The 12,428-nt window shown below is 44.3% G+C and overlaps 1 protein-coding gene across 8 annotated transcripts in view; it reads left to right on the top strand.

Annotated features, from left to right (window-relative positions):
* DAB1 (DAB1, reelin adaptor protein) overlaps positions 1–12,428 on the top strand; it is a 430,025-nt gene that overhangs the window by 409,054 nt on the left and 8,543 nt on the right. For 6 of the 8 annotated variants that reach the window (XM_025206587.1, XM_025206586.1, XM_025206588.1 and 3 more), the window contains 2 exons: positions 2,043–2,591; positions 5,691–5,818. In XM_025206587.1, the coding sequence (XP_025062372.1) occupies positions 2,043–2,591; positions 5,691–5,818 (677 nt within the window). Of the gene's footprint in view, positions 1–2,042; positions 2,592–5,690; positions 5,819–6,797; positions 6,897–12,428 lie in introns of all 8 variants that reach the window. The other 2 variants (XM_025206589.1, XM_025206591.1) reach the window with 1 other exon arrangement.

Genomic DNA, 12,428 nt, shown 5'->3' with positions numbered 1-12,428 from the left:
CCCCCCCCCCCGCCTTACTGTCACATGCTGCTGGGTTCTGTGCTCCCGGAGCACAGCATGTAGAAGCACAAGCCCTGCTGGCCATGCAGCCGTGTCAGTGCTGCTGTTTGGCTGGGCAGGGGCCATGCAGCAGTGTTGGCAATGCTGGTTATTCAAGCAAAGGACAGAGTTCTCATGTGCTTGGTACCCAGGAGAAAACCCAGCCTGAGACAGAGCTGAGCTGTGCCTGACAGTAATGGGAGGAAGCAAGGGGAGCGGGGGCAGAAACTGCAGAGGGCAACTGGAGGTGGGGGCAGGAGGCTGCTATGGGTCCGACTTGAGCTCAGGGCCAGAGTCAGAGCCACAGCAAGCACCTGCCCCCTCCAGCTTTGTACACAAATCTAAAACAAGGGGCTTTTTCCCCCATGCTGGTATGTTGGGGGGACCCTGACCTTAGATCCAAGTAAATATGGTATATATTTGGGTATTTTACAAGGTACAAATCTATGCTGCCTTCTACTTGACTTCAGATTAACATGGCTAACTATGGCTTTGCACAAAATTGTAGAGGTCAAGCCTGCTTTTCCAGGTCCATTTGGCTATGTTATAACACATACATGTTCATGGGCAATGTGCAAGGGGTAAAAGGGGCATGTGTGTCCCCAGATTCCTGTGCTGATGGTGGGGTGCAGAGCTGCAGCTCGACTGGAGCTAAGGCCCAGCAGTAACAGGGATGGTGGTGGCACAATTTCTGCACTAATGGCAGGGTGTGGGGCTACAGCCCAGCTGGTGCCAACACCCAGCAGCAGCAGGGCAGTGGCAATGGCCTGGAGTTGTGCCCCCCACTGTCAACACTTACGTGTTGGCTGTGTACATGTATATGCATACATGTGCACCTTGGCCCTGTTACTTGTATCTTTCTATCTTTGGATTACTGCACATGACATATTTATGGTAAAACCTATAGATATCTGGGAAACAGATCATTGAAATTTAGCCTACCCTTTGCTAAGTATCACTTCTCACAAGCAGCTCATAACCCATAGCCTCTATAGTCTGTGCCAGCTCAATTTCTGCATTCAGTTAAAGATATTGATTGTGCTCTGGAAAGTCATTAATGGTCTGCATCCATCTTAAAGACTTTCTCACTGTGAGGACTGTGAGGTAGAGTAGCAATTGTAGTTGAAAAAGGTCCTTCAGCTGGGAGTCCTCTGGTGTATATGGGAAGGGAGCTGTCAGTATGGTGGATTCACAGAAGTTTAGGGCTGGAAGGAGCCTCACAAGATCATCGGGTCCAGCCCCCCTGCTGTGGGCAGGAAAAACTGCTGGGTGGGGTCAAATAACCCCAGCAAGGCATACATCCAGTCTCCTTTTGAAGATCTCCAGGGTAGGTGGCTGCACCACCCCTGCTGGGAGTCTACTCCAGAGTCTGGTCTTGCTGTCTTGACTGACAGAAGGGACTTGGCTGGGCGACTGTAGGGCTGCAAGCAGCCCCAGGTGCTGCACGAGCTAACGAGCCAAGCCGCCTTAGCTGCAGATGTAACAAACTCTTATCTTGCATTGGCCAGGCACAGCGAGAGGCCTGCAACACCCTCTTTCCAGTTGACTTACTCGGAGGGCATTTTTCCTGAGGGACTTTCTGTTTGGAATTCACCAAACTCAGATTTCGTGATTTCCATCCCTCCACCCCCAGCCATTTCACACACAGACGACTTTTTCGCTCTAGTTTCTGGGGACGGGATAGGCTGAGGCATTCATGATTTGGAGGAGTGGAGAAAGAAATCCTTTCATTTTGATGGGTTGCGGCAGTAATTATTATTATAAATGTCTATCCAATTATGTTCTTTTAATTAAACTATTTCTTCACATGCCAACACCATAGGATCAACACATTAAAGAATGCACAAATAATCAGTGAGGAATGCAAAATAAATCAGTAAAAGGCATGTGACTCCTTTTATACTCTGTGTATTTCTGACTAATTGTGGTTAGTCTAAGTGTGTTCATTCACTGACTACTCATATTTAAATGCTAATGCTATCCTGTCTTTGTTCTCTTTTAAGGTTATGTTGCAATGGGAGCTGTCCTGCCATCCTTCTGGGGACAGCAACCACTCGTTCAACAACAGTTGACCCTAGGTGCTCAGCCTCCAGTTGCTCAGGTGATGCAGGGAGGACAGCCAATAGCCTGGGGCCAACCTGGTATTTTTTCTCCTACCCAGCAACCATGGCCAACCGTAGCTGGTCAGTTCCAGCCAACTGCCTTCATGCCAACACAAACTGTTATGCCTTTACAAGCAGCCATGTTTCAAGGTACCATTGCTCCCATTGCTACTGTTCCACCCACAAGCGATTCCACCAGATCAAGTCCGCAGACAGACAGGCCCAGACAGAAAATGGGAAAAGAAATGTTTAAAGATTTCCAGATGGCTCAGCCTCCTCCAGTGCCATCAAGAAAACCAGATCAGCCTTCCCTCACTTGTACCTCAGAGGCCTTCTCAAGTTATTTTAACAAAGTTGGGATGGCACAGGAAGCAGATGATTGTGATGACTTTGACATCTCTCAGTTAAATTTGACTCCTGTGACTTCTACAACACCATCCACAAACTCACGTAAGTACCTAAGTGCTCTCAACCATAATGGTCCTCAATGTGACTGTCTCCTTTACAGTGTTTTCCTTTCCCCGATGAACTAAATTGGATCACATACATCAAGTTCATATTTTTCTGCACCCAAATCCTCTCAACTATAATGCTTCTCAAATGTAACTGTCTCCTTAGAGCATTTTCTTTTCCTCTGATCTGCTAAATCGGATCACAAATGTAGACTTAGTGTCTTCATGCATGATCAAGCTTTTTAAACACGTCCTGGAATTAAGAGTGATCTAGATTGCAGACAAACTGAAATGTAATTTATACGAAGGAGGTAATATGTCTACTCTTTAAAATAAGCCTATGCTAAGTACATTAGCATTTGAAAAATGCTAAAACCATAGATGAGAAAAATATTTACTCAGCAGTGGTGAGGGAACTAAATACATCCCAGCCAGGCCACCTTTAAGTAGGACCTACAGGATAATAAGACATACCTCTGGCCCTAGTCGTGGGGAGTGCACTTTTTGGTGCACAAATGTGCTTATTCTGTATCAGGGGTAGGCAACATTTTTTGGCAAGAGTGCCAAAAAACCCCACAATGCCTACCTTGGAAGGTGCCAAAGTGCCGGCGTGCCAGAAAAACAAAATGAGGGCAGGGCATGCATGGCAGGATGTCCTGCTTGTGCCCCTTGCCCCCCACCCAAAGCCCCTGCCCCCCAGCTTGGGCTCTGTGGCTGTCAGCAGCTACCCAGAACCTGGGCCAGCTGCAAACATCTGCTGCCTCTCGGCCCCGGCCCCAGCTGCCTCCCAGGCCTGGCCCTAGGCTCCGGGGAAGAGCAGCGTGGGCAGCAGCACAGGGTTGTGCCTCTTGCTGCTGCCCCCGCCTGCGGGGAAGTGTGTCAGGGCAGCAGGGAGCTGGGAGCAGGCAGTTTTCTGCACCCCCTGCTGTGCCCTGCTGTGACGGGTTCCAATGTTGCTCTGCAGAAGTGGCGAGGGCAGCACAGCGGGGAGCATTGCTGGCATGTGCTGCCTCCCCGGAGCCTAAGGCCAGGTCTGGGAGGCGGCTGGGGCTGGGGCTGGGGCTGGGGGGGAGAGGCAGGCAAAGGTTGCAGCCAGGAGGCTACAACCAGCTGCTGCCCTCCTGTCTCAGCCTCGGCCCCGGCTGTCTCCCAGCCTAGGCTCCAGGAAGGCAGCAGGTGCCAGCACTGCACCTGTTGAGGCTGGGGCCAGGGAGGCAGAAGCTGTACCCTGCCAGCTGCAGTCGGCCCTGGCTCTGAGTAGATGCTGGAGCCCGGGCTGCTCCCAGCAGGGCTTGCAGAATCCCAGCTGCCTGCTGAGAGCAGCCCGGGCTCCATGATTAGCAGCAGCTGCAGAGAGCTGGGGCTGGCTGCAGCCAGGAAGTTGCAAACAGCTGCACTGGGCTCAAGAGCCCAGCGATCAGCTCTGTACTGGCACATGCACCCGTGCCTCGGAGCACAGGCAGCACAACCCCCGTCTCTCCCCCACTCCCGGCACGGAGCTGGTGACTGGGCTCCAGATCCTGGCGCAGCTGTTTGTAGCTAGACTGGGCTCTGGGCAGCTGCAGCAAACATTGGGCAGGCTGCATACAGCTGTGCCACGCTCTCCAACATCAGCTCTATGATGGCAGTGACTGTGCGCACACCTCAGGGCAGGCTGCGCTGCCCTGCTGTCTGCCCCGAGGTGTGCACACAGTCACTGCCAGCATGAAGCTGATGCTGGAGCTGTGGAGCCCAGCACAGCTGTTTGCAGCCTGCTTGCTGCAGCTGCCCAGAGCCCAGTCTAGCTACAAACAGCTGCGCCAGGATCTGGAGCCCAGTCACCAGCTCTGTGCCAGGAGTGGGTGAGAGACCGGGGTCGCGCTGCCTCAGGGCCCTTCCCCACTGCTCGCTCCGAGGCACGTGTGCACGTATTGGTACAGAGCTGATGCCTGGGCTCTGAAGCCAGGCAATTATGGAGCCTGGTCTGCTTGCAGCAGGGCTTGCAGCAGCCTCCCAGCCACCTGTTGGGAGCAGCCCGGGCTCTGTCGCTGGCAGCAGCTACCCAGAGCCAGGGCTGGCTATGACATGCTGAGCAAAATAGCCTTGCGTGCCATGCTTGGTGCTCAGGCCGGGGGGTTGCTGACCCCTGTTCTATATGGTCTTGAAAGTTGCTTAATAGATAATATGCTGGAAGCAATGCAAACTTTTGAACCTTGATCAAGCTCCCAAAAAAATCAGTCATCTTTCTGTTGACTTGTGTATGAGCTGGATTGAACCTTTTGAGATTAATGTCTTGTAAATGTATGATTCCCAAAGACTTTACAGGTGGAGTTTTCTTAAGCACTCAGCCCTGTGGCCCTATTTAAGTCAATGATAAAACTATTGACATCTGTAGGTGCAGTGTTAAACCAAGGCTGAGCACCATTTAAAATCCCAGCTATAGGCAATTATTAACTTATACAGTGTGAGATGTTAAATAAAGAACAGAACAGAAACTTGTAACTTCTATTCAAATCAAAGCAAAGTCTAAAAATATTTCTAATGAAGTGGAAGCAAAAAATAAATGCAATTGGTTATGTTTGAGTGATAATAGATTTATAAGGAATCTGTAAAAGATCATGGCCTATGCAACAGCATTGTTTTCTGGATTTATGTAAAGCTGCATCATGAAGATATTTTGGTGGGGTTTGGAATATCAAAATATCATATCAGAATTTCATCATCAGTTTAATCATAAACTCCCTCAAGATCCATCTCAGCTAAAATCAAATATCCTACCTGTGAAGCATGTTTCAAAAAAAGCTACAGGAAGATCGTGTTAAAATTAAATTTGTTTCAAATCACAACATTCAAACACTAGCTGGTGGAATCATCTTAATTCAGGGTGGCTGGATGGAATAAAAATTTGGAGTTGGTGGGGGTTTTTTATTATGATTTTTCAGACTGTGGGCTATTTGATTTTGGGTGCTTAATTTTACAGAATACAGCTTCTCAGAAAATAGCATTTTGGGGCAATGTAAATAGGGATATTAGATATGAGCAGGTTCTGAGTTGCCTGGCTGTCTGAATAAATGTAATCATTGTATTTTCTATTGTTATTGCCATCACCTTTGTTTAGCTCCAACCCCTGCTCCCAGACAGAGTTCTCCATCCAAATCATCAGCATCTCATACCAGTGACCCTACTGCAGATGACCTCTTTGAAGAGGGGTTTGAAAGCCCAAGCAAAAGTGAAGAGCAGGATGCTGTGAGTAGCGATATGACTTTTAATATGAGCTTGACTTTTTTCTAACTAGGAAGTAGAGAGGAATTACTGAAAGTGACTTGGTAATGGCAAACAGTAACTCTTTAGGTTGATTTTTAAAGGGATGCTGCAGAGAATATTAATTACCAAGTAAATGATTTTAACATCTGAAAGGATTAGCATGGAATTTAAATAGATATGCATTCAAATGGGACCATGTGATAAATGTGGGGGTGGGGGGTTAATTTAGCGACCAACAAAATTCCCTAGGCCAATTTGGACTCGTGTTGATGTGTGGGGGAGTCCAAGTCATGCAACATGCTGAGGAAGCAAAAAGAAGCATAAGAGTATGTATGTTGAATAGGGGATGGCTGATTTTGATTTGCAGATTCTAGTATCTCAGCTGCTTTTCTTACTGTGCTCCTCAGCATACCATTTTTCTCCTTTAGACCCCATTACACTTAAAAGTCTCAGTGGGCCAAAGCTAGAAGTATTATCCAACTGGGCACTGTAAGGCACAAGTTGGCCTGGTAAAGCAAATGTGAGTCTAAGTGAATCAACAGAAGTCTTGAGGGAGCCCAAATACTCTGATTTACATGCTGAGGGTATAGAAGAAAAGGCGTAAAATACACCAGCTTGGAATATCTGTGACTCACATAGATTTGCTTGTGAATTTAGTCCAAGGTCTGCTTTCAGGACCTGATTTCTTTTATTCATTATAGTCTGATCCAGTATCCATCAAAGTCAGTAACAGCTCTTCTATCATCTACAGTGGGCCTTAGATTAATCTTTTTATACATGATATACATGTTTGAAATCAATGGGAAATTTAAGGATGTATCAGTTGTAGGATCTCATACTGTGTGTTTAATACCTATAGTAGCTGCACATGGTTGGATGTGCCCATATAATGAAAATAACCTCTTACTGCCTTTTCAATTTTATTGTTGAGAAAAAAAGGTGTTATGTTCTTGTATTCTAGCCTGATGGATCTCAGGCCTCATCCAACAGTGATCCATTTGGTGAGCCCAGTGGTGATACTATAAACCCACAGGTCGGTAGCTAGATAGCGCAGGTTTGGGTAGGTATCTGTCCTTTTTTTTCCTCTCACTGTGTTGAGGTGTTCACTTATTCGTCCACCAATGCCTACCATCACATCCATGGATGCATGGTTTATTTTTCCTTTTCATCTTTTCCTCCCCTTCACCCACAATTTATTCTTTACTTCGAGTGGTTTGCATGGCTTTTTGCCATCTGTTAAGTGTTGCAAAGCGTACAGTTTTTGTGTGTTGCAGATGCCTGCATGCTTTAAACAATGCACTTGTAGATTTGTTTCTCAATAATATTAAAATTGTTGAGGGAAAAAAATAAGGAAAACTCAGAGATGACTGATAAATCATGATTGAATGCATCAGGCAAAAGCTTATATTTAACAAAAATGACTCTGGCATTTGCCTTGGTGCAACATATACTAAGGGGAGGAGACCATCTTGCCCAGTGGAAGGAATTTAAATAAAGACACATGAACACCTTTCCCCACCTCCCAAATCAATATGATAGGTCAATTGGAGAAATATGCCTTTCTCAATATCTGTATATAAAAGAATTGCAGTATTGAATTTGAAATTTGGGGGGGTTTTATCTCTAACATCTAATTAAAGGCACAAGAAAATGATAGTGATTATATATTGACATAGACATACTAATTCTTTTTTTAAAGTTACTATTGCACATAAAACACTTAAATCTAGTCGTATGGAAAGATAATCTTTTCAACTTCCATGCAACAAAACACTGTGTGTATTAATGTGCACTAAGGTGCTTAGATATTTTCCCTCTGTTGTATATATGTTTTGTCAAAGCCCTTGTGAAGCTACAGTGAAAATGAATGTTGAGTATTGTCATTCTGTCCAAATATATTTTACCGTCACAATTTAAAGAATATATTTCATTAGCTGTTCTTTATTGCACTTGTATTTTTGTATTAATCAGATGCATAACTTAATATGGCTTGTTTCTCATCACTGACCTGCTGGGGCAAATTTATAACAAAGGTAGAATAATTTTATTTTGCCTAGGTACTGCACTATATTATATAGCATTGTATCTGTTTTAAGCTTAAATAATTTTATCTCTACTCAAAATTGATAGTTTCGTTAGAGAACAGTTTATTTAATATATTAAAATATGATAAAAGATATTCAGGTAATTTAGCTTCGTTTCATCTTGGGGAAGCATTTCCTAATTCAATGTAAAAAAGAGAATGACCCCAATATTCAGCTGTGGGAGAAGGAAGTAAAGGTACCTTTATCTTTACTTTTTTTCTCAAAGCAGCTCCCTTTTTGCCTTTCCCATCCTGGAAAGAAAGGTATTGAGGTGAAATCAGCCATAGCTCAAGTTAGAGCAGTCACAAGGCTAATTTACACCAGCTAGAACTGCTCTCTTTGGAAATGATGGCTGTTATAGGGGTTAACAGCCCACGTAGTAATTCATTTCTACTTTCTCTTGCTCCTTTCTGTCTCCAGCCACACTGACATTGGAGAACAGAGGTCTTGAGAGAGGCTGGTGCAAATCCATCTGTTTTTCCTTATGCCCCTGCAGAATTCCTCTGTTATTTGGAGGGAGAGAGTCTGGCCATTAATCCAAATTACAAACTCACTTTAAAGCTATGCATGGACGTTTGTTTCTTATTATCTGCTTATTATATAAGTATCATGCTCGCAATAGTTCTCACCTGAATAGTCTCCGCAAGTGAATCATAATGACAGCATCTGCTTTGAATTGTTGACCACCACAAAAATGGCTTGTGTCATCTGGAAGCCAGTATTTCACATACCTTTTGCTTATCAAGACTGGCTGGTTGCTTATAACAACAGTGAAAGTTGAATAATTACATACCGCCCTTAGATTGCAAAGTGCGCATATCAAGATACCCGTGCTTATTTAACACCGTGCAAAATGGTGTGGACAAGGGCTTCTAAGAGCTACCACAATACAAATATTAAATAATAACATATGGTCAGGACATTTATATTGCCTCTTACATTTGAACATGCGGCTGACAACACTCATGTCACTCTGAGCAACATAAAGCATTGTTACTGTTTTTATTAAGTATACTGGTAGTATCTAAGAGCCCAGCCATGGGCCAGGGCCCTGCTGTAGTCATCACTACATAAACATGGAACAGAAAGACAGCTCCTGCCCGACAGGGCTTATTTTCAGTATTTCATTGCATCTCAGCACAGTGCCGTGGTGTGCAGGAAATTCGCCTCCTATAATGAGCCCCCAACTCTAAAGCATTATATAATAAAGAAAGGCAGGGGCAGTCCTTATCCCAGTCTCCACAGAGAATTGTAAATGGGAGACATAAAATAGCATGCCTATTAGGCCCAGCATTTTTTGCTTCATTTTAATTTGTTCTTCTAGAATAGGACTGCCTTCTTCGTAGGAGCTATTTTTGTACGTAAAAGGCAAATTGCAATCGGCTGGCCATTTCAGAGCATAGCTGTTCAGAGCAAGAATTGCACGTTATCCAAGTGGGACGAATGAACTTCCCCAAATCTTGATAATACTACAGCAGACTTCCAGAGTGATTCAATTCCTGATACCTTCATAATCTACTGTTCACATACACTATCTCTGCTTCCTCTATCTCAGGGTATTTAGTATTCTTACCTACCTGCTATTTCTTAATCTGATCTAAGTTTCTACGTTAGCAGTTCAGTTTCTTGGGTCCTTCATTTAGAATAACTTGGCACCTATCGATTGCTATCTCCACATCTATATTTTTCCTCTCATCCTCTTGCAGTCTTAAGAAGTTTGAAAGCTTCAGTTTATCACAACAGCAGCCATTATCACAACTACCCTTTTTAGTAATGACTGTTGAGTGCCTAGTCAGTAAATCTGACATTTATTGATAGGTTAAATCTTTGACCCACTATGATTTGAGTCCAAAATAGATCATTCACAGCTAAAGGAAGTTTGACTCTTTTGCAGAGCTATTTCTGTTAGAATTGCATTCGGTCATTTTCTCTCTTGAGAGAAAGCCAAATGTGCGTAATTATTGCAAAGAAAGAAGAATAATGAATAACAATACCTTCATTAGCTGGTTTTTGATTTTTTGCTTAGGTGGCATAATATTATTGCTTTCTCCAGCATGTGTGAGAGGGTGAAAGGGGAGAAAAAACAAAGATATTTATTTACCTAAGATTTAGGAAAGAAACTACATCTTTTAGTGTCTAGGTTAAGCTTTATTTATTCTAAGTAATAGTAGAAAAGTATTTTTTTAGTCATCTTCCTCCTCAGTACATGTGGTTCCTATTACTATAGATGACAAGGAAGGGACTAACTCTGAGATGTACCAGGTCTCTGCAACTTTCATTGAGATGCCCTCAGTACATCTCAAATTCAGTTCAACATTAGCAGATACTATAATAATATATTAATATAGGGTCGCAAAGCATGAAAAGAAACAATAGATTGTTGTGGAGGTAAAAGGCAGTGGACAGAAGATCAGAAACCTTTATTTTTTTTACATCAGTGGCTGAATATTATTGGCTGACCTTATGTCCTGATTACATAATCATTAGGGCTGTGCAACGCTTTAGTCCCTGATTCAGTTCGGCAGAGATTTGGCCCAATTCAGTGGCCAAATCTCTGAATCCAAACTGAATTAGAGGACCCTTTAATCTCTATGAATCGAATTAGGACCCTCCAAATCAATTCAGAGAGATTTGGAAGTATTTGGAGATTCATACATAGACACAGCTTTAAATGTTTTTTCTACATACCTCTAGGTAGCAGGCATGGCTCGTGAAAGCTGCAGTGCTGGGGCACATGGAGCATCCCACAGGAGCGTGAGGGGGTCCCCAGCATTCTTGGCAGCAGACCTGGAAGTGGACCAGAAGCACTTCCAGTCCACTTCCAGGTCCGCCGGGGAGCACACTGGGGGGCCCTCCTTCACCCCCCAGCTCAGCGACTGGTGCCTCCTGGGTTTGGGGGGGAGCACCCAGGGTCCCTCTGTGACTGATTGCCGAACTGGGGAGGTACCGGGGGGGTCCCCAGCACACTGCCAGACAGACCCGGGAGTGGACTTAAAGTACTTCTGGTCCACTTCTGAGTTCACTGTCGAGTACTTGGAGGGCCCCTCCTTTGAGATACTCCATCCGCCCCACCATCACCGCATTCACAAGCTGTGCCTGGTGCCTCGAGGTACGTAGAAAAAACATTTAAAGCTGTCTCTATGGCTGAATCACTGATTCTCTGAATCAGCATCAGATCTGCAGATTCGGATTCGGCTGAATCAAATCAGGGACAGTGATCCGAATCAAAGCAAATCACTGTCCCTGATTTGGGCCAAATCTGAATCAAATAGGGCCTGCTTTGCACATCCCTAATAAGCATTAAATATATTCATCAAAGTCATCTATATCTTGCCTCTATTCCTAATAGCACACGAATATCTCAAGAATATCTAATATCACAAAAAATAAAATTCTGTAATGCAATCCTTTACTGACTACATACTAATTCCTATAGAAGAATAATGACTGTGAGTAAAGTTTGGCAGAGTCAGAGGCCCAACAGTTTATCTCTGAGCCTGGACCAGCCATGCAATTGGCCATCACTTTAGTCAGAGGTATTTTTATGCACCCCCTGCCGCCCACCAGATAGCAACCAAGTCTACAACCCCTGTTGCCTCTCCTCAGTTATACTACAGGAAAGAGTACTAGGTATTCTTTGGTCTCACATATTTCAACAAAAGGCATTTAAAACAACAGAGGAATTGTGAATCCACTGGGCACGTCTACACATGCAATTAATTCGAAGCAGTAAAGTCCAGTGCATATTATGCTTGAGTTTATTGCTCCTAGGCCCAGCATTTGAATGTGCTCCTGGGACTGCAGCACGCTGAGCCAGGTTGGAGCAGCCCCGGCTAGCACATGTAGACATGGAGATGTTTACTGTGGAGCTAATTAGGCAGTTGCTCAGTAAATGTCTTGTGGAGCTACACCCATGGATCTATTGCCAAGTCCTTATATTAAATAGTAGTCGATCTATGGTTGATTCTGAGTAGACCTTCAGAACATTTATGGTTAGATCTGATCATTATACTCCTGGAGCAGTTGTTCCTAAGCAGCCTCTGAAGTGAGTGTGGACTACTGTGAAGTAACAAGTCGAAGTCATCACACTTTTAACACTGGCACATGGATCACAAGTCAAACAACTGGCTGCCCGTCTGTTGTGCTCCATCTCTGGATGACAAGAAAATACCGTTCATTCTTGTTGACAATGGTTCATAATGTTCTCTCTACTTCTTCCAATATCGGAGGTTAACAGAGAAGCAGCAGATGCTGAACCCTGCCAGGATCTTATCTGCTAAGCACAATGACCCAAAGAGAATGCATTGGCATTACTTTGGATCTGAAACCTGCCCTGGCCTTCCATCCATTTCAAGTTTCTGCCATTGTATGATGAACCCCCAGAGTAGCACAGCTTCACAATATCCCTGAAACCGTTTTTTCAGGACTGGTCATTTCAACTTCATTTACCTAGCTCACTCAAAGATGATTAGAGCCTAGAAGCAGTAGACCTATCCATACAGTTGTTT

The sequence above is a fragment of the Alligator sinensis genome, unplaced genomic scaffold (assembly GCF_000455745.1).
Source record: "Alligator sinensis unplaced genomic scaffold, ASM45574v1 scaffold941_1, whole genome shotgun sequence".
Lineage (NCBI taxonomy): Eukaryota > Metazoa > Chordata > Crocodylia > Alligatoridae > Alligator > Alligator sinensis.
Note: the sequence above shows the minus strand (reverse complement) of the source record. Positions and strands in the feature narration are given on the sequence as shown.